This window comes from Corapipo altera, unplaced genomic scaffold (genome assembly GCF_003945725.1).
Source record: "Corapipo altera isolate COAL_440 unplaced genomic scaffold, ASM394572v1 104, whole genome shotgun sequence".
Classification (NCBI taxonomy): Eukaryota; Metazoa; Chordata; class Aves; order Passeriformes; family Pipridae; genus Corapipo; species Corapipo altera.
In genome coordinates, this window is record NW_020884920.1 from 3,274,311 (window position 1) to 3,295,756 (window position 21,446).

The following is a 21,446-nucleotide window of genomic DNA, read 5'->3' on the forward strand; positions in this document are numbered from 1 at the left end:
CAAATGTGTAACAACAGTTCGGTTATCTTCCCATTTGATCTTGTTTCCCCTACTCTGTACTGGACACACTCTGTGCCCTGCAGCTCCGGTTCCCTTTCCTTTCCCATCAGCTCCCAATAATGCACACAAAGACCCAACGCCCTGGACAGACTCTGTCTCTCAACTCTGTCCTGTATGTTTTTAACAGATCTATGAATGCTGTCTGCAAATTGAAGAAGGATTGTTTCATCAATTTCTGTTTTAACTTCATCACCTGAATCTGGCAGTCTGCAATAAGGCTGACTCACTGATCGTGCTTTTTTTCACAGCAAAAAATTCACAGCAGGGACCAAGAAGCCTGAGATCCCTCAGCAGCTCCAGATAAAACAGTGTCAATGTCTTTGTGGACTCCTTTCCTTCCTCGCCACCTCTGATTTGTACTAGTGATGCTCATTGCCTGATACCAAACCTACTATTTAACATGGAATATCTTGGAGCAGAAACAGTGTTTCCCATCATATTTTGTAAAAAACAGGGATCCCACTGCCACACATAACAACTAAAGGAAGTGCTGCCTACAATGGTGTTTGGTTTGAGAGCAGTTTTACATAAATAAGCGGAATTAGGAGTAGTTCAAACATGACTACACAGCAACAAACTTGGTAACTTGGCAGCTGGCTGGTGGGTGGGTCAATCACCCTCCCCCAGCCTTTGCAATGCTTTAGATTTAAAATTAATTCCCTTTTGCTGAAGGACAAAAGAATTCATTAGACAATGACTAGATGAGGGCCTTTTCAGCTTGAATGATTTTTCCAACAGCAAAGGGAGAATGGTATAATGACTTCTAGTACAGATGTTACACAAATGACTTTAAAATTTTTGTAAACTTAAAGGGAAAATCAAGTAAACAGGAAATTTAGGTAAGCTATGGGATGCAGTATTTTGTGTCTCTGTGGAATTATCTTTAGATGGAGAGGACATCCAGATAGAACACTAGACTACTTTATATTATGACATTGGTAACTATGAGAGAAACTGCCTATTTTACTGACTTGGTCTTAGTTAAGACTTTCCCTGGTTGGCATATTTGTTAAAACAACTTAAAGAGATTAAGTGAATGAGACAAAGCAGTGGAAAAGGAATAAGGACATGGATGCTCTTTCTGACCTTGAAACTCTGATGTTTTGTTCATGCTGACAGGGGATTTAGCTCTTGGACTTATCTAAAAGAAAGAGGACAAAAATCAGCACAAATGCAGAATACTTGCCACACACTGTAAACCAGATATTTTCACCCTTTTTTTTTTCTTCACTGTTATGCTGCAATATATTTGCCCTCCTTTAAACAACAGGACCCCAAATTCAGAAGATATTTAGCTATTTAAATGCCATGGCAGTCATCGAGGGTTGGCTACTTGACTGTTTTGGAAAGTCTGGCCTAAATGCCTTGCAATTTCCAGATTCTGCCGAGGGAACAAAGAGACAAAAGGTGAATTGGGTGCCTTGGGACTGGTTTCAGGCAGCTGTTAATACAACGGGCATCATTTTGGAGGGCGCAATGTGAAAAATGCAGCTCTGTTGCCATAAGTAATAACGACAGTCAGAGCTCAGGAAGGTTCTGAAGGGCAGGGACAATTCAAATGCAGATAAAAGGAAAGGGAACCTCAAAACCCCGAATGTTAGATTTTATATTTTTTTTACAATTCATGAATGTAGCATCAGGTAATAGCTCTGTGAATGCAGCTAGTCAGGGAAATCATGAACCTAACCCATGCTGCCCCTTCCTCTTAGGGGAGAGGAAATTGCCATAATTTAATTCTAAATTAGACAGTTAATTTTGTTCTAGATTGTGTCCATTTCTTTCTATTTTTCCTTCCAGCTGATGTGAGCTTTTTCACCAATGCTTCTTTTTTCTCCTTCAGTGTGTGTTGGACCTTGGGCGTTATGTAATTTTTTTCCCACTAATGTTAAGAAGGCAAAGAATCAATTTATTGACAATGCTCCAAGAACGTGAATGAACAGCAGAAGCAAGATGAAAACACAAAATGGGTAGAAGGGACAGAAAATGGCCTGTGAAGCCTGATTATATCTGCTCCTCAAGATGCAAATCACCACAGGGCAAAAACTGACAGCTCACTATCATACACGAAACAATTCTTATCTTTACGCCACAGCCCTTTCAGAGGCACGACCACAACATGTGTTATGTCTGTTAGTTCTATCAGCATCAACATATCATTCCAGTCTCACATTCAGACACACCTGGATTCCCTTTAGATTCAGTCTTCTCTTGAGACGAGCTTGATCAGGCAAGAAGAACTTGTTGTCTTCTGGAGAGTCTTCAGAAGTGGAGGAGTCATCGGCTTCCTGACCGTTGGCTTTTGGGCTGGAATTCCCGAAGGTCTGGGAGATAATGGTAATGGGTAGATTCCGCGGCAAACTCTAAAGATCACAAGGAAACACTTTACTTCTGAGACCAGCTTGGTACAACTCGTGACCTTTCTTTAGAGCAATCTGGTTGAACGTGTTGTGACTCCAGTGCCTCAGAAGCTCACACAGAGCGCGGCGCCAGACCCAAATCAGTAATTTAGATTATTTGTGGGGATTCCTGTTCACTGGGGCATGTTCCTCAGAAGTATTTGTAGTTTCTATCCCAGTGTAGAAAAACAATTGGTTTATTGCATTTCATTCCCTTCCATTTAAAAATCAGGCTGCGAAATTCCAGCCTTTGGGAAACCACGTCCTTGACAGACAACCTGAACCACACTACAGAGAAGAACTCACAACATTCACATTTAGGAGGAGGAGATTATTTTTTTCAGTTAATTCATGGAGAGAATTAAAAAAGCCCCCTCTCCCTTCCACACCAAAATGTTTGTAAAAGCAAGCCTTACCCAAAGAAACCACACCTGTATTCCTCAGCCCTACCTGGTCGAGGAAGTTGTTGTCCTTGGAGAGTCGCCGGAGTTTGCACTCCAGGTTGACAATACACGCTTCCTTCCGAACCACCTCGATCCGGAGCTCGTCATTCCTCTCCTCCAGCTCTCGGATCTGCTTCCTGTATTTATCCTTCTCGATCAGACAGTGGGAGTACTGTGTCTGAGCCTCGTCGCGCGAGCGAAACGCCTGCGGTGGGGAGGAGAAACCTCTTCGGCACCTGGGCACCAGACACTTCTCCTGCTGGGTTTGTTCGTGAGGTGTTTGGAACAGGGACTTCAGAACTGGCACCCAGTCACCAATTAACACAGCAGTAAGGAGCTGGATGTGCCACAACAGAACCATTAAAAATTATGATGATGAGGGTGGTTCATTTACAGCTCCCTCTTGGCTGGTGGGAAAATGCTCCGGAGTGCAAATGGGGTGACTTAACACTGACATAAAGCCTTGCAGTGGCTGTTGTTTAGACCTTGGTCCTGTCTGCCAGATGCTACACAGTGGAAACAACCCAATATTATCCTATGCTTAATTACTGTAATGCAAATTCCAACAAGTAATTCTTTTAACTGCTTATTTTATAACAGTATTTTGGGGCCAATTACCCACAATTCCCCAAAGTGACACAGAAGAGATGATGCTTTTGCTACTGATTTTCCCCACTTTATCTGTTAGATACCTGGTCTCGCTCCTTTTCCACCTCTTCCAGCTGTATCATCACAGTGTTCATACGGTGCTTGTACATCTCACAGTCTTTTCCTAGTGTTGAGCACTTCAACTCCAAATCCTCTTTCTCCTCAAGATACTGGAAATGACACACTGTTAACCACTACTACTCTCAGAGGCCTTTTGGACACTACCCTGAGATATTCCATCTCTCTCCCCTTCCACTTCTCACCTTGTCTCTCAAGTCCTCCACATGACGAATCTCCTCCTGGAGATTAAAGATCTTGTTGACCAACTCGTGACGATCTTCCAGTGCCTCCTTACGGTCGTGTTCCAGAATATCCAGAATTGCTTTGTCTGAATCCGGCAAACTCCGCTTGTCAGCCTGAGGAAAGACACTGTCATGAGCCAGGCCAGGGAAACAGAAGATACCATTGCAAGGAGAGAAGTAACAGAGACAGTAACAAGCAGGAGGAATAGAAAACGAACAAGGTATTGCAGTGGGAAAGCAGGAGAAGAGATAAACATCTGTTCATATTTTAAAACAGTGTCAGAAAAGATAAATGAAGGCTGTCTTGCTGTCAGAATAGTCTGATGAAGGAATTGTTTTACTGGTCTATTGTACTGGCTATAATTTGATCCATATTGGATGCAGTGGCAATTCTTCTCTCCAAGCCCTGCATTCAAAACTTTTTTCTATTAATCAGCCCTCACTGAGCACAAAAATCACCCTTTGCCAAAGAGCAGAGCCTAAGAAAACATTGAGGGGAATTTTTAAAGCGTGCACAGCCTTTGCAGGGCTGTGCTCAGAGAATATTAAACATGGCTGGAGTGGCTTGTACCGTTGTTTCATTTTCTATACTGTCCAGCAATATTATTTTTTTCAGATTTAAAATTAACATGATTACCAGAACATGTTCCGACACATAAAGTGCCATCTAAAATTAACCATAAAAGGAAGATGAAAAAAGCATAAAAGTGCCAGCACGGAATATGCATATTTATTTTTGAAATACCTAGATTAAACTGGAGATTTTAGGGACATTTTGGTTACCCAATATTTCTAAGCATACCTAAGCATTTCTAAAACAAACTGTTTAGAGTTTGTCTATTGGAGTATTTCAATCCTATTTTTAGATATTTCATGATTATTTCTCTGTTCCTTTAAGTTCTATAAGACCATTTCAATTAATATAAGAGATTCCACATGGACCAGAACTCCCAGAACCTTCTACACTACACCCTTTTTCAACCTTTGAATTGGATTTGTGTTAGAACTAGGAATCATTAGGCACTGCTAGAGGCTACAGCCCTTTCTGAAAGACATTCTATTGATAATTTTTTGAGTGTTATTTTAAAATGCCACAAGCCTTTTCCAACAAAGTACTCTCACAGGTACCCTAATATTTGGCTAAGCTTTTCACAGAGGAGTTCTAAATTTGCTGCATCACATTTTTTCCCTGTGCAAGTTACAGCAGAGTTCTACAGGGCACCCTGGTACCCACTGACCACCCAAGCACAGAGACCTTTATTACCTTCTGCTTCATTAAGATTGTTTGGCACAGATATGACAATAGCCTAAAACAGACAATAGCCTACACAGAGCCACTGGCAGAAATGTCTGGGCTGCATTTAGCACAGCTCTGTAGTGACAGGCTGGTACAAAGAACCACAGCAGGGCAAACCACAGAGCTGAATGCTCAGCAATTAAACAGCTGCACTCTGCACCTTGAAGGAGCCAATGTCTCCTGTACAGCTTGATTTATCAGATGACAATTTTTTTTTGGAGCACTCCTTCTCCTGCATGTGCCTGTGCAAAGAGCACCACAGACAGCTGGGAGCTGTACAACCAACCTTCTGTTTATCCAAACTCTGCACCTATGCTTGTTGTAGCTTTGCAGGTGGAGGTTTCACCCAGCACTTCCTGCACTATAACAGGAGTGTGTGTGAGTTTGAGGTGAGGAGCAGTAGCAGAGACCATGCCACTGCCTCCTGTCCATAGGTACCAGTTTCCCTGTTAGACACTCATCTCCCTGTCTCTTACTGAAAACACACAGGAGCTGTCACCACTCTCCCAGACTCCTCCAGACATTTAGATCCCAAAGGGCAGCCTCCAAGGCAGGTTGTGAGGAGATGTGGGGGTGCCTGGACACAAAGACTGGTTGTAACCTGCTGAATCCATCCTCAGGGTAAGCAGGAGGGGCAAGCTGAAGCGTCAGGAATTTTAAACATAGCAACCTCCTTTTATACCTGAATGATGGACTGTAACTCCTGGATTTTGGTCTTCATCATCTCATTTTCCCGCTCCAGCTCCAGAACCTGTTCCTTTTTGGGCCGGTTTTCAATGTCATTTTTCAGCTTCAAAGACTGGTTCCTCTCCAGCTTGCACTCCTCCTCCACCTTGTTCAAGCGATGCTTCAGCTGGTCAATCTGGAGCAGTGAAAAGGAGAAACAGGAAAGGAAAGGGAAAGATTGCTCTGATAACACTCTCACTTCTAGGTGGAAACATACTGTCATAGGTGGAAAAGATATCTTAAACTGTGAATGCTAACAAGGAGCAGACAATTTGGTGTATGTGAATGTGTGTTGAATGTCCACAACTGAACTGTTCAACTCTCAAAGCACAAACCTGTTACTTGCCAGCTACAGCTGGTATGGGTTGGTTGTGAATTTTTGGAACACCTGGACTGAAACAAAAAAAATAAAATGTGGCACATTCTCAATCCTCCAATGAATAAAGAAATATGAAACAGAACTAACACTTAAGGGGCTGACCACACACTGTGCTTTTTGCATAGGAAAAACAAGAGCTTTGAGTTCTGGATAGGAAAGAAAGGTTCCCAAAAAAAAAAAAGTAGTGTCTGATGTAAAATGTTTGATATCATGGGTTCAAAGTTAAAATGCAGCATCCACTATGGGTAGTTGTTTGCTCCATCTCATCTGTCACACACACACACACAAGCATGAATTCTATGGCACTTCAAGCACTTCTCTGTATTTCCTAAATTACCTCAACCTGTTCCAATGCTCTGTGTGAGACTTTGAATAGACCTCCAGCAGCTGTAGTGCAAAACTGGACAACTGGTAACAGTAATACCAAGATATTACTGAGCCTCAAAAGCTAAAATTATGTTTTTAGTAAACAATTATGTCTTTTAAAATTTTATTTTTACTTCTGTTCTGCTCATCCACTGCAAGTATGTAAATTATCTGCTATTAATACACATCACTGCAGTTGGCATTTCTGTACAGTCATGCCTCTAATCATCTGGGTGAGCACAGCAAATGAGAGCTCTGCACCTTTCTGCTGTCAAGAAGGTCTTGTTTTGTCAGATGCCACTGGCACCCTCCATTGCTGCTCCTGACTGAAGCCCCCCCAGAGCATTTCTCTCACCTCTAACTGGAGGTCTCGGCTCCTTATCACGGCCATGCTCTTCTCGTCACTCAGCTGGGCGTATCTCATAGCCAGGTTGTAGTTCTCATCCTTCACCTTCACCAGCTCGTCGTTGTAGTTGTTCCTCTCCTCCTTCATCTTGTTGTACCTCTCCTGGAAGGTCAGCAGCTCTATCTTGTTCAGTTTGAGCTGCTTCCGCTCGTCCTCCAGCTGCCGAGACTTGGCCAGGAGTTCGCAGCGCTGCACGTCCTTCGTCTTCACTTGCTGCTGGAGCTTAATGATCTCATTCATTAGGAAATGGGTAAGGCCTTCGTGTCCCTCCTCCACTGAAAGTGTTTGAACAGCTTGTCAACATCCAGTAAAGCATCTTATTTAAGTTATTTTATTAATAAGGTAATAAGTAGGATCGGCAGAACTGAGAAACAAATGGCCCAGAGTATGCACAGAGGGGCGGAATTTGCACAAATTCATACATGTTTGTATATCTAACTGGGAACAGTACAAATATTCCACAGCACACTGCTACCAGAATCACAATATAGGCACATGCAGCTTGTCTGGATAGAAGATGAAGCCTTTACATTTGTCCTGTTTCGACTGAGCCTGTGGAAACAGCACAAGTATTGTAAAATGAATCTATACGAGTACAATTAATGTGAATGCCTCAAACGTGCTGCACATGTGCAGATCATCAGTGTGATTTACTCCACAGTTCCGGTGTTCCTTCCTCTCGGGATTTCTGGTAGTGCCTCTCATTCAATTTGAAGCTCTTCAGCTGCATTCAGAGAGCTGAGATGTCCCTTCTCTTTATATATTACCTGTTGCTATCATGTTTTGCTTTGAAGGGGACTGAAAAACTGCAGAATGCTACAACAAGATTGTTTTTTTCAGGCAGGAAATGGAAATAAAAGCTAAACTCAGTTTCCAAAATAGTCTTTACTTCAACAGGCTCCTCCGTGATTGATTCTACTCACCAACAATAGTGGAAAATCTCCGTGTAGGTTCTTTCCCTGTTACCAGTTTGTAGAGCTCAGGGTAGTAGAACTCCAGGCTCTCTAAGAAAACAACGTAGCCCCTTTGGCCCTTGGTGTGGAGGATGTCCAGCAGTCGGCCTAAGGACAGACAGAGAGGTGACACATCAGCACCATCAGCAAGCACCATATCCCTGAAGTCAACTCTACTTAAGGTTCATCTCTGCCACAACAATGGGCTGAGCAAAATCTGGCTGATTAACTGAGTTCAGCTGAACTCATAAAGCAATGGGTCCAATTCCTTATGTTTGTGGTGATGGTTATTCTGAAGGAGTGCTGGCAAACTGGTCTCTGGAACAGAGATTTCAAAAGACTCATTATTCAGCAGAGCCTTTACAGGCAAGGATGGCAGGTCCTTCAGTGACAAATCATGAGGTACAGCAAGACAGCTGGAGAGCTACTCCTGGAATGGCACTGGCTGCTGCTCTGTATTAACTGAAATATTTGCCAAGGCTTTGATGGGAACATGAACCCCAAGAGCTCCAGTCTGCACAGCACTGCAAAGACTCTTTGTTATCAAAATAGCAGCAGCAGAATCCCTCCCTACATTAAATCTTCCACAAATGAGATATAGGGTTTCCATTTGATAATCTGTAACTGGATAGAGGCTCCCTCCAGGCTTAGCAAAGCAATGCCGTTCACAAAGGGATGCAGATGCTGCCATTCACCAAATAATTACCTGCTCTGTTAATTTTGGAGGGCAGCATGAGTGAGTTGAGCACCTCATCCTCGTCCTGCTCGTCGATGACCTTGCACTGCCGCAGGTAGGGGGTCAGCTTGGCCGGGTTGATGTACCGGCTCAGCATGTGCCTGTTGCATTCCACGTTCTCCCACAAAGCCTCCTCCTCATCTTTCAGTGTCTCCAGGCAGTCGTCCATCTCTGGCTCTCCTCCTTAACAAGGGAAACAGTTGGCAAATGAACACCAAACAGGACAACTTCAACCCCAGCACTTTTTTTGTGCTTCCTTGTCCTATAGGATGAGCTTGGAACCATTCCTGACTAATACTGAAACTATCTGAAGTGAAGTGCAGCCTGTCCACAGCTTGTCTGGGGAGTGGCAGCTCACAGAAGTGCTACCTCCAGTCTATGAACTATTGCTCCTCGCTCTCCAGTGATGGATCTGCACTCAGTCAACTCCACAAAGGTCTCTACAAGTCAGAGAATCCCTCTGCTCAACGGGAGCAGTAGCAAAGAGCACCATGCAAGGCAGGAAGGGAATGAACCTGCAGAGCTCTGAGCAAAGACAAATACTTGCTGCAGGCAAAGAAGGCTTTCATCCTCTCCTCCCAACTGTACCCATGTGAACCTGCATATATGTGATGAGCCAACACCTGTAAATGGCTGCACACAAGGAGAGTTAACTCATGAGCAGGCAGCTCTGCAGCCAGGCTGGGATGGTCTGAGGGGTGTGAGTGCAAGCACCTGTGAGCTCAGACCTTGCCTTTCCCCCCGTGAGTGGGTAGGTATGAGCATTGCATCACTGCAGGCTGAAAATGTTCTTGACTCATGCAAATGTTGTCACATGATTTCTGAGTGCTTGATAAGCAATTTCCTGCCAACTCCTAATTTGTACCCACCTCATTAGAGAAGGTTATGAGGCAGGCAACACTGAGGCAAGAGAACTCGTACTGAAGTTAAAACTAAAGAAACTTTGAAAAAAAAAAAAACAAGCAAAAAACTTTCCATCTTTATTCTGTAATAAATGTTAACCTTTACACAAATCCTATTTTTGCATTCTAACTTTCACAGGATCTTGTGATCCAGGTGGCACACGGAACACAAGCTTCTATTTCAAGTTATCTTACCCCATCAGAGACTGTGGTGAAACAAGAACGTGCAGTTCTTGGGTCATAGGAGACGAGAGCTGTGCTTTATGAGGCTTTGCTGGTAATCAGTAACTAAAGACCTCAAAAGCAACATGTTTTTCTCAGCTTCCAGCTTTAGGAACTGCACAGCAGCCTGTGTTACACTGAGCATCCCTGGGCAAAAACAACTTGTAAATTGTAAAGCCAAGGGCTCATTTTGAAAATTAAAGCCAAAAGTGCTAATCTGCTAAATAATGTGTTTGTCAGTGTCCTTGCATGATGAAATATAGAATATTCCTACCAAAACAAAAAACCAAACCATGCTCTCTGCTTGATGCTTTTAAAAGCTTTCCCAATTTGTCAAAAATCATAGTCTGGATTTCAAACTCCCTGTGAGAAAAGTTTAAGTTTAGATGGGTTCTCCATAGTATGGACAGCTTAGAGGAGAATTGCCAGGGGCTCTGCTCTTCTCCTGTACTCCAGCAGCTTTCCCACAGTTCTTTCCATTTTGGGAGCCACTTATTCTGCATTTGCTCTGTAGATTCATTACTCCAGTGACTGCTATTAAATGTTCTGGGAGAGACAATGGTCCTCAGAGCGTGAAGAAGACCAGGGCTGCTCAGTGGGATCCAGAATCATGGGGGCATGGCTGTAGCTGTGGGAAAAACCTCCCTGGTCTTATGAACTCCACACAAGCTGCATGAAATTCTCACTGAAAGCCATGGTATTTGTGTGTGGTAAAGATGACACTGCAGGAACAATCAAAAGAAAGGTAAAACAACAGGAAAAAAAGCTTTCTAAAGCTGGTAGCAGTGGGAGGAATGCTGAAGGTGAAAGAGCCTCATCTGAAGTCCACACACATTCTCAAGAACCTCAGTCTCCACCACTTATTCTGGAAGTAACTGTATTTCGCTTCAAAGGTGAATTTAACAAACACCACATAATTGGAGAAGGTGAACTTTTGGGAGTAGAAGGCAGTGAAGCAGAAGGTCACACAGTACCTCAGTCATCTCACAGCCACAGCCACCTTCTGCAGCTAAAAAAAGGAGTGTGGCAGGCCCTTTAATTCTGGAGTGCAGCAGGGAGCTCACAGATGGACCTCAGAGTGCAAAGGAAGCACTTGCCTGAATTCCATAAAATGCAAGATATCCTGTAATCTGCTGCACTGAACCAGAAATTATTGCACACTGTCAGCAGTTCCCTCAGGACATTAGTAAGGGATTTCTCCATTAAATGATTCCAAGAAGAGTTCACTCATCAGCGTAATTCTCAACATGAACACGCTTTTTTTTTTTACCTGACATTAAAAATACCTTTATCAAATAGTCCCTCGTGTATGGGCATAATACATCCATACTGTTATTTTGGGGACATAATGTTTAATGGGAAAGTAATAAGTATATTGCATGAGTGGCTAAGAATTCTAAAAGGAGATTTCTGGTAGCAAACTCCTGTTAAACACAGTCTATTATCAGGAGCAAGCCCTGAGAAATGACATTTAGTGGAGTGGTCCTTCACTGCCCTGCAGGAACGTCAGAATCTTCCTTTTACTTTCTTCTCTGGAATTCCACCTTGGAAATGCCAGAAGGACAGCTGAGCTCTGTCCTAACTCCCTGTGCTGTTCATCCCCTGCCAGGGAGGTGTAAGAGGGATCACTCCTCTCTCTCCTAGAGCTTCAGGCATTGCCTTTGTTGTGTTTCTTTGCCCAGGCTGATGCACAACCCCCACATAACTCCACTGTCCTGTGGAGCCACTCCAGAGAAAATTGCCATGGACAGCTGATATTAGTGCAGCATCCCTCTTAAGGAGCAAATAGTTATTTGATTTAGTATTTAATATAATACTGAATAGGAAACAAAATGTTTGCTATTGGTGAGAATTTTGGTGTACTGGCCAAAAACCCACATGTAACAACTAAAACTCAGTGGGAAACCAATAAAGGTTTTGTATTACTGGCTTTAATTTCAAAAGTTTTTCAGCAGCACATGCATTTTCTAGGCATTTAAAGGCCCTTATTCCCTTATTCTGTCCTTTGTTCATATGATGATATTGCAGAAAACTTGTTTTCACTTATAAAATTAAAAATGAGAGATTTAATTTTTTTTTTTTCAAATGTGTAATCACTTATTTAACCTGATTTTTATCATCATTACCTACTTTCTGATTCCAACACCTCTTGAGCTGTAACCTAACACATTCAGGAGTTGTGGTATGCCATAGAAATACTATGGCATCCATTACAAATTACAGGTGTGAAGTCACAGACTTGGACTGACTACAACAGGTATTAACCAAAAAGAAATCAGAATCACCACAGCAGTTAAAAAATTGTTCTCCTGCTGCTCCTTTTGGTAGTTAGTACACAAAATTGCTTTTGACTGCAGGAGAGCTTAATCCAGTAATAATCTCAGCTAGTTCCATCTATTTCAAAAGTCTCTGTAGACACAGACAAAAGAGAGAATCCCTTTTTACATTAAAAGGAACACTCTGCTTCCTTGTCTCCTTTTCTCTCCCAGGGACTATCCCTCTCCTGTTACACACAAATGAATTGTTCTATGTGTTTGCTATTTTTTTTCTGTTATATTTTTCAGCAGAACAAATCACCTTGCAGTTGAAGCTGCTCCCTGTTCTCACTCAGACTCCACACTCTCATATGTCAGTGACACTCTCCGCTGATCAAGGGAATAAAACCTGCAGGCTTCAGACCCAGGGGTTCTATAAAGTCCTCATCATCGGGTCACATCTAAAGCTTCTCTTTTTTTATTTTTTTTTTTATTTTTTTTTGGTGACTCGTTTCATGATGGTGCAGAAATTAACCCTTCAGCCGTTTAAATATTTGCATTCCCGTGCTCTGAATTCCTGTCAGCCTGTCAATACCGAGGAATGCCCGTGTAGCAGACTGCAGATGTTACATTTTTTGAACAGAAGAGAGATAGAAGTAACCAAAACCAACTCTCTTAACTGGTTCAGAGAGTTCTGGAGGCATATTCATCTGGTTTCAGAGGACAGAAGGAAAATTCCCTTTATTTGCAGCTCGGGTTTCTGATTTCCTGATATCTCCTTTGTGGAATATGAAAAAAAAAAAAGGGTTTTGTCCTCGTGCTGAGAAGCAGGAGGAAGTTTATTTCGGAACAGGTAATCAATTGGAGTGTTTTGGACTTGTGTGTTTTTCACAGATGTTCACGGACTGGCAGAATTTAAAAAGAAACTACAGCACACAAAATGTTTTGCAAATTATACATTAATAAGAACAGAAGTTTATGCTAAATACTAAATATGTGTATATAAATCAGGAAAGAATGACATATAAATCATCACATTTTAAACCAAAAATAAAGATGAAAATAACACTCTAAACCTCAACATTTTGAGGGTGTTGTATCACATCCTCTCCCCCTGCACATCTCTAGATTCCGTGGGGCAATGCCCTTTCTCCCTCAAGTTTGTACAGCACCTCACATGACAAAGTATAACAATTGGGTGATTTTCTCAAAAGCTGCTTGTGTGGATATGTGCAGATTTGCAGCATCAGAGAACCACAAAACCACAAAGGGATTTAGAGCTATTTTTACTTGTAGAGGAAAGTCACAGTTTAAAGTGTGATAAGGAAATTATATTCCTTTGCTTCAGGACAGGAGAGCTCTGTGTGCCCTGTGGGCTTTCCGAAATGCTGAATACCAGCAGTTTCCAATTATTTTGGTGGCACTGCTGGACGTTCTGTGGTGCTGAAAAACACTTTTAAAAGGTTTAAACGTTGATAAAAAAGACTAAATTTGCTTACCTATACTTGTAATTTTTTTTCAATGCAGGTGTCTACACCTGGGCTCCCAAAGGAGAGGAGACAGTGTCTTCATCTGCCCTTAGGAATTTGCACTTTATATTCATTCTTTCTACCTCAGTGTCCCCACCTGAAAACAGGGCTGGTAATAGGTATGTTTATGACAAGGTAGGACTTGCAAATTAGTGATTGCGAAGCACATGGAGCCACCAAGATGGGAAGGCCCTAGAAAAACATTTATTATTAGTGAAATTTTATTAGTTTATACTTTGCAGGCCCCAGAACACTTTCTGAAGCCACAGCACTGTTGGATGAGCTGGGCTGTATTTCTGTTTTGGGTCACAGTGTATATGGAAAGAACCATTCCATGTATCTCAGAACTTCTTTTTTATAGAAAATATTTAACCAGCTTACTTATTTCAACAAAATACATAAAAGAAAAAATATAGAATAAGAGATACCAAAGTAATAGAAGAGCAGGAAGCTTTAAACATGAAATAGGATTATTTTTGCACAAAAGTATCCTATTCAATTCCATTGAGTCAATCTTCCTGTTACACACAGCCTACAAAAGAAACCCCAAACACCAGCAGAGCTGCAAGGCTTCAGTGAGGTGAAGCCAGATGAGAGCCACAGTAATGAACAGTACTCCCATTTTTTGAACAGAAGAGAGATAGAAGTAACCAAAACCAACTCTCTTAACTGGTTCAGAGAGCTCTGGAGGCATATTCATCTGGCTTCAGAGGACAGAAGGAAAATTCCCTTTATTTTCATAACTATAAGCTCAACAACCAAGTGAGAGAAAAAAAATGAAGAATTCTATCATGTTACTCTCATTCAGTATCTCTGCTCTCTGATGAAAAAAGGGAAGCAATGGAACAAATCAGAGATTTGTGTCTAATCAACTGTTCCTGTCCTAACAGAAGGGGGTCAGAAGAATTAATACTCTAGGAACTCTCTTTAATTATCTCTTTCTTTGTCTTTATTTACTTTCCTAGGAACAGATCCGTATAAAACTCCATCTCAGAAAAAGAAGGAAAGGGTAACACATACATAAAGCAGGGATCAGATATTAGTATTGTTAGTCAGGACACCCAACAGTTTGCTCAGTATCACCTAAACCAGAAAACACTGTGTGCAACAAAGACAGACAAGTTCTCAGTATTGCAGGCTAATACTGCCTAAGAGCTGAACAATCCTGGCACTGAATTCCACACTGACTACATTGAGCTTTTGCCTGTTCTGAAACTGGAAATTAAATTCTTTACAATACCTATCACTTTCTGCAGGAAAAAACTAGTTACACATCAACAATGTTGTTCTTCCCAACGAAATATCTTTGAAAAGACCCTAATCAGTGCAGTAAAACTTATTAGGACTCTGTAATGATTTCTATTCATAAAAGACTGAGATCTGTGCTTTCCCATTTTGCACTCCACCTGCTGAGAGTGTCTAGTCTACATCTTCCTCAAGTCTGGCAGCTTCAGAGCCTCAGAGTTCCTATCATCTGATCTGGGAGGAAGGAAATGACTCATTTTGCCTCAATGGCGAACCCACAGCAGGTTGTGCTGCCTCCAACATGCAGCACTCAATCAGGTGTGGTTGTAGAGCACTTATTATCAACAATAAACAAAGAGGATGGAAAAATACTCCTCTACAAATATGGTTAAATGATGTTTTGACAACTGTCACTTTTCTGTGTGTCACTATTTCCTACATACAGTGAAGCTGTTTTACCTCCAGCAATAACACCCTGTCTAAGCACTACTGATAGAGGAGCAATTTTGGGGGGTGGATCCATCTCACCAGTTTGAATTAGGCAGGTGTTTTAATTTAGAAACCTAGTTCCTCTCCAGTGAATGCCAAATGCTCTGTTCAAAACTTCCTTCCATCATTTTATAGTCCCACCTTGGAATGCCCTCTGAAGGTTGGTTTCAAGCCACTCCTGGTCACTTGGGTTCCTCCAGGGCCCATGGAGAGAGATTTGTCCCTTCTGATGTCAACACCTGCACTGGTGATTAGATGGAAATTACTCTGTTTTCACAGATTGTTTGAGAATCTGATTCCCAGGTTTCAGAAACTGCCAGTGATAACCATTTCAATGATAATACATGTAAAATTAAATGAGAAATGAGAGAGATGAGCAATGAGAGATGGAGAAAAAAAGCGAAGAGGGGAGAGAAATACAAGATTGGAGGATGAAAAATGGTGAGGTCAAGGGGAAAGGAAATATAAAAAGGGAGCAGGAAAAGAAAAAGAAAGTTAGAAAGAGGGGGACAGAATGAAAGTGAGGAACACAAGTGAGAGAGAGATGGGAACAGGAAAGGCTTAGTATAAAGGCAAAAGCAAGGAACGTGGGGTGTAAAGCAAATGAAGGAATAAGGAGGGAAGGACCTGCCACACGTTAGAAATCAGTGTTACTTCTGAGCATGCAAATCAAGATAATGGAAAAATAATTTAAAAAAATAATTTACTGCAGGACTTCAGTGCATCTGTTTTAAAGGATTTGCAAAGCAGCAGCGGAGAGTGAACACCTGACATTTAACAAATGCTGTAATCTGCACATGCTCCATCCTGCTCTGCAATATGATGAGGAGGGCAACAGAAATTGCTGTGCTGACAGTGGACAAATATGTTTATAGAGCTGGCCCTCTGTTCTGGAGCATCAGCTACTGACACAAGCACTTCCTTCCAAAAGCCAATATCTGAGGAAGAAGCTGCCATCCTCAGGCTGCAGAGGGCTCATGACAGTGCTGGCCCAATAAACACCTCAGGAGTCATTACCAGGTCCCAGGTTCATTTTTCCTTGAGACTGACTCACTCTGTTTTTACAACTGATAATGAGATTCTCACCAGCTCAGGAGGAGGAGGAAGAGGCACAGCTGGGGGCAAGCACACAGTCTTGGGTGCTTAGGAGAAGCCCTGAATTAAAAATTCAAGTTGCTCAAAGGTTCAAATGGCTTTGATGACCTCAGGTCCTGGTAAAATGTGTGCTTGCATTACAAATCCCAGCACATTCTGTGGTACAGAGAGCCAGTGTTGGGAGGGATTTCCATGGACTGAGCTATATAAGAACCTGGTGAGGACAAAGGTTCCTTATTTGATATGTACCCTTGCACAGCCAGCCTGATTCTTATCAGTGTTATTAACACTTTACTTCTATTAATACAAGTTACATAAAACAGGAATAGAGAAAGGAGTGTAGCTCTGCCAAACAAACTCGTACTTAGTCCGTTTCTTAAAAAAGCTGCCACTTTCTGCAAACTCTTCTATTACACAAGTTAAAAAATATTTCAAAAAATCCTCAGAGAAGAACATATTCCACACAGTCAGATAATGACTCTTTGTAGGTGATATTCTTGTCTCCAAACAGTCAAAGGATAACACAGAACATGTTCCAGGAGAGGACTGCACTCTGGTTTAACAATCTCCAAATTCAGAAACAACTGACAGTAAATGTGTAGGCCATTCTTAAAACAGAAAAGGTCACACTCCACTCTTGAATACTGCCAGATAATCTCACTGTGATTCACCGTGGCCCAAGAAAGTTTGAAAATAATATTTCATATAGCAAGCTTTATAACATGGCAGGAAAATAAGATAGAACCCTACATGAAGAATCATAGAATCTCCTGAGTTGGAATGGACCCACGAGGATCATCGTGTCCAACTGCTGGCCCTGCACAGGACAACCCAAAGATCACACCATGTGCCTGAAGTCATTGTCCAAATGCTTCTTGAAATCTGTCAGGCTGTGACCACTTCCCTTGGGAGCCTGTTCCAGTGCCCAACCACCCTCTGGTGAAGAACCTTTTCCTAATAGCCAGGTAAGCCTCCCCTGTCAGTGCTTCATGCTGTTAAAGAATCCTACAGTTAGTCAAAATACACGAAATATAAAGAAAGAACAAATAAGAAGCCAACTCTAATAACCTTCATATTAAGATCCACCTTAACAAACTACTCCAAACACATGAAAAACAACCCACATTCAAACTGTTCACTGACTTGTAAGAGCACTGATTGTAATGAGAATATGCTTCAGTTAAATATCTTAAATGCACTGTGCAAAGTATAATTTTATGTAAAAGCACTGTTTCGTGTACAGACAACAGATATGTCCACCTTACTCCTTTTTGTGACCCGTTGGTAACTATTACTTTAAAACAGACTCTAATTTCAAAGAACAGGCTGCTCTCTTGCATATGCAGCTCCACTGAAGCTTGAACAACAACAAACATACCAATATAACAAATACCTGTAGCCTTTCCACCTCAAAGTCACTGGAAGAAGTAAACTTCACTCCTAGTCACAGTCTGCCATAGTCCTTGACGTTCTGCTCATTGACCAGATCCTTGTGGTTTGCTTAAAGCTTCATGAACATCTCAGCCAGCTGTGCTCAACACACCCAGAGGACAAGTGGAAGCAGTTTGACAAGAAAAAGTCTACAAGAGGTCACAGCAGTCTGGCCTAGGAAGGGCAAACCCTCTCCAGGAATCAGAAGGAGCTCTGGAAATTAGAAATTTCCTTTCACATGGAGATGGTTGTACTTGTTTTATGAATAGGTTGTTCCCACCTATGCTTGCTGGTCACCTCATCTTCCCCTTGCTCTGTGTCCTCTCTCTTTCTGCACCAGTGTTGTGGGACTGTGTCACGTAGCCCCGGAAACACAACACCCACCATCCCCTCTCTCAAACCTCCTGTCTATAAATAGTAGACAGAAAGGTTCTGGGGGCTGCCTTACTTCCCTTTTCTTCTGAACAGAGGGTGTGGGTAACTTTCAAACACGACACCCCCACAGAGGAAAGTCTTAGAGGAAGTGCTGTCCCAGCCACGGAGAGCTGTGTGCTCTGCATGGAGCAGGAAGGGCCTGAGTTGCTCCTCAAACAGGTCCCTTTTCCCTGCAGGAAGTTGGGTTTTCTCAGCCATTCCATGTCACCAAAAAACCTCACCATAAGGCTGCAGTTAAGAGCAGGAAAGCAATCCCTGGAAAAGAGAGAGACAATTCCCTCTCCATCCTGCGGGAAGGCTCCTGTAAGTCACCTCTGCAGCAATTTAAAGCAAAAATCGTCTGTTTTCACATTGTCTCTACATTATTTCTGCAGTGGTAATGTCTCCATGACCTTCTCTTGCTGTCTTGGGGAAGAGATAATACCAAATACTTGTCAATTCTATATTTTCTACCTTCAAAGGATTGCAAGGAGGAATTAAGCATCTTCTGTTGCTCTCTCCATAACTAAGCCCTTTGCTCTGGTGATAGAGAATAAAATATTGTAAAGCTTTCATGTGGAAAATTTATCCCAGAAGAATTAACTAACCATGGGAAGAGACTAAACTCTGGTCTCATCAGGAAACTCTGGCCGGTTCAGTTCATGGTTAATGTGTATTTTTTTGTAAAGACCAAAGAAGTGAAGTACTAAAATAGCAATAAATCTGACTATGTGTCTTCACCTGGTGTGGTTCTTGAGCACGAGTCAACATGAGAAGTATGAGAACTGTACTGAATTCTCTGCTGACTGTGGAAATAAATATTTGTGGAAATAACAATTGTGAAGTTGTGCCAGAATTACATTCCATCTGTGACCATCCCTGTTTAAACAGCATCTACAAGCAATATTACAAAAGGAAGATTTTCAGGATTATTTGCACCCAAACCCTGATCTTGAGGAGGTGTTTGATGTTATGAAGGGTGGTAACCAACTCAAAGTTGGGGCAAGTTGTGTTTTATTCTCCAAACTTATACCTTGAAGCACAACAATTCCTTAGCACAAGCTGACAACAAAATCATTTGCAGAATGTGCAGAAAAGCCTTTGTTTTAAACGCAGTGTTGCTTTTGTGTCTGCAGTGAGGTTACACACAAGATGAGCACCAGCAAATGGCTCCCACGCAGGAGGATTGATTTCCCCTGTTTCTCATTCCCACTCAAGGGCACAGCTCGTAATTAGGGTCAGGTTTTCAAAGAGTGCAGGTGGTATTTAGGCATCAAAATAAATGGCCAGATTTTTGTAAGATTTGCCTCAGAGTGTGGGCTAAGATAGTGCTATGAATCACAGAGCTGCTGAGCATTAAACACTTCTTAAAATCAGGTCTTTTGTACACACCTAAATTGAAGCTGAGCCCTTTCAAAAATCTTCTCACAACTGGAACATCCTTCAAATTCTAAGTATTGGAAAAATGGGCCTTTAAAGCTTTGTGAGGTGCTAATTTTTACATGAATAGGGAACTGCTCCATATAGTGCCTATAAATCTGGCTGGCAGCAGTATTTAGGTAGGTCTGATTCTCTGGTGCTGTATAAACTCTCCAGCAGTACACATTCCACAGGGAAGGGGGCAGATGCTGTGTGTCAGCGCTTACCTGTGTTAAGTCTAACCCTTCTGAAGCTGTGAAATAAATATTTTGCCAGCTAACAGGTGATGGCAAACACTTGCTGATGCATCAACCTCTTTTCAGCCTATTGTCTACAGCCACAGCTGAGATTTTAAGAATTAAATGACATTTTAAGCTTTGAACCCTCTGAGACATAATAAAAGAAGGGTTCTTTCTACATGACTAACAGTATTTATTTCTAGGAGGAACCGAAGCAAATTTATTTTTCTTATGCTCAAAAGCTAATACAGTGTAGAAACTGTATGAGGTTTTAGATTAGACTCTCCTTTCATCATTAGTTGCTTTATTTATCTTTTTTTTTTCCCCAAAGCCGGTGAGTTCAGCCTTGCAGAATCCATGCTGCTGACTCAGCTAACTGAGCCAAAACTCATAAAAATCTATTTAAAAAAAGGTCCAATGATTTTATTTTCTAATCGTAAATATGAAATTTAATTAGCATCTCATTGCTAACGAAGTCACCGTGGAAGACAAGACTGAGGAATTAGGCCTGGGGATGGAACACAAAGCATAAAACAAAACAAGTGTTATGCAGGAGCCAGTTTAACTCCTGCTCTCCTCCACCCACATTTCAGGTATTTTAAGAATGATGTGCTGTGTGCACAGGTTTCCTTCTCTGATAGCAAGGCCCTTCTATCCTCTGTGGCAGTAATTACTCCAGCATCATGTGAAATACAAAATAACAATAGATAAGGTTCACTTTGGATTAGAAAAAGAAGCAAGGCAGAGCAAGTTGGATCTGAATTCAAAATCCTGTTTTGTCATAAGCTACTCAGGTCAGCAAGTGTTTCCAATCCTGTAAAAGCAATAGACTCATCAAATGAGAAGAGAACTCTCATTATTCTCCAGGGTACTGCAAACATCAGGAAGATTAAAGGAATTTTTTTAAGGGAAGCATATGGAGAATTTTAAAAGCCTCTTCAAATAGGAATGTGTCCAGCCTTTTCATTGTTAGCACTCCTAGAAGCCACGTCCTGGCTGCCATCAGCACCGAGGGTGGCATTGCTGGGTTCTGTCACTGTGAGGTATCTCTGCCATCTTCTCTCTGCAGTTCTCGAGAGGTCGGGAGCTCTTGCTCTGACTTTGCCCACCCACGTCTGTGTGAGGGGGTCACACGAGGACATTCCCCTGCACAGCAGCACAGTTACCTGGGCTGAAGGCAGGGACAGGTGTCCCACTGCTGCTCCACGAGGAGCCTGGGAGAGGGAGCACCTCACACAGACCATCCCAGGAGACAGGACTCGTGGGGGCGAGGGCAAGGACCGTGGGAGAGCTCTGCAAGGGCTGCTGAGCTGCAGTAACCACAAAAGTGTACTTTCTCCTTAGACTCACACTGAAATTGTTCACAGCAAGTCAGTGTGGGAGGAAGTGTTTACAGGACCTGTCCTGAGAGCCACTAATTACTAATAATTCCCAGATTGCTAGAAGAGCTTGAGGAGTAACTCTGTGAGTGGGCATTGCCCCTTGGCTGCTCTC

The 21,446-nt window shown here is 42.1% G+C and overlaps 1 protein-coding gene across 5 annotated transcripts in view; it reads right to left on the reverse strand.

Annotated features, from left to right (window-relative positions):
* CARD11 (caspase recruitment domain family member 11) overlaps nt 1–21,446 on the reverse strand; it is a 45,396-nt gene that overhangs the window by 15,684 nt on the left and 8,266 nt on the right. For 2 of the 5 annotated variants that reach the window (XM_027656705.1, XM_027656704.1), the window contains exons 2-10: nt 8,683–8,895; nt 7,947–8,084; nt 6,973–7,298; nt 5,829–6,008; nt 3,811–3,963; nt 3,592–3,717; nt 2,907–3,104; nt 2,241–2,420; nt 1,147–1,201 (exon numbers count right to left, since the gene is read on the reverse strand). In XM_027656705.1, coding sequence (XP_027512506.1) covers nt 1,147–1,201; nt 2,241–2,420; nt 2,907–3,104; nt 3,592–3,717; nt 3,811–3,963; nt 5,829–6,008; nt 6,973–7,298; nt 7,947–8,084; nt 8,683–8,895 — 1,569 coding nt within the window. Of the gene's footprint in view, nt 1–1,146; nt 1,202–2,240; nt 2,421–2,906; nt 3,105–3,591; nt 3,718–3,810; nt 3,964–5,828; nt 6,009–6,972; nt 7,299–7,946; nt 8,085–8,682; nt 8,896–9,335; nt 9,398–17,842; nt 17,943–21,446 lie in introns of those variants that run through there. The other 3 variants (XM_027656707.1, XM_027656706.1, XM_027656708.1) reach the window with 3 other exon arrangements.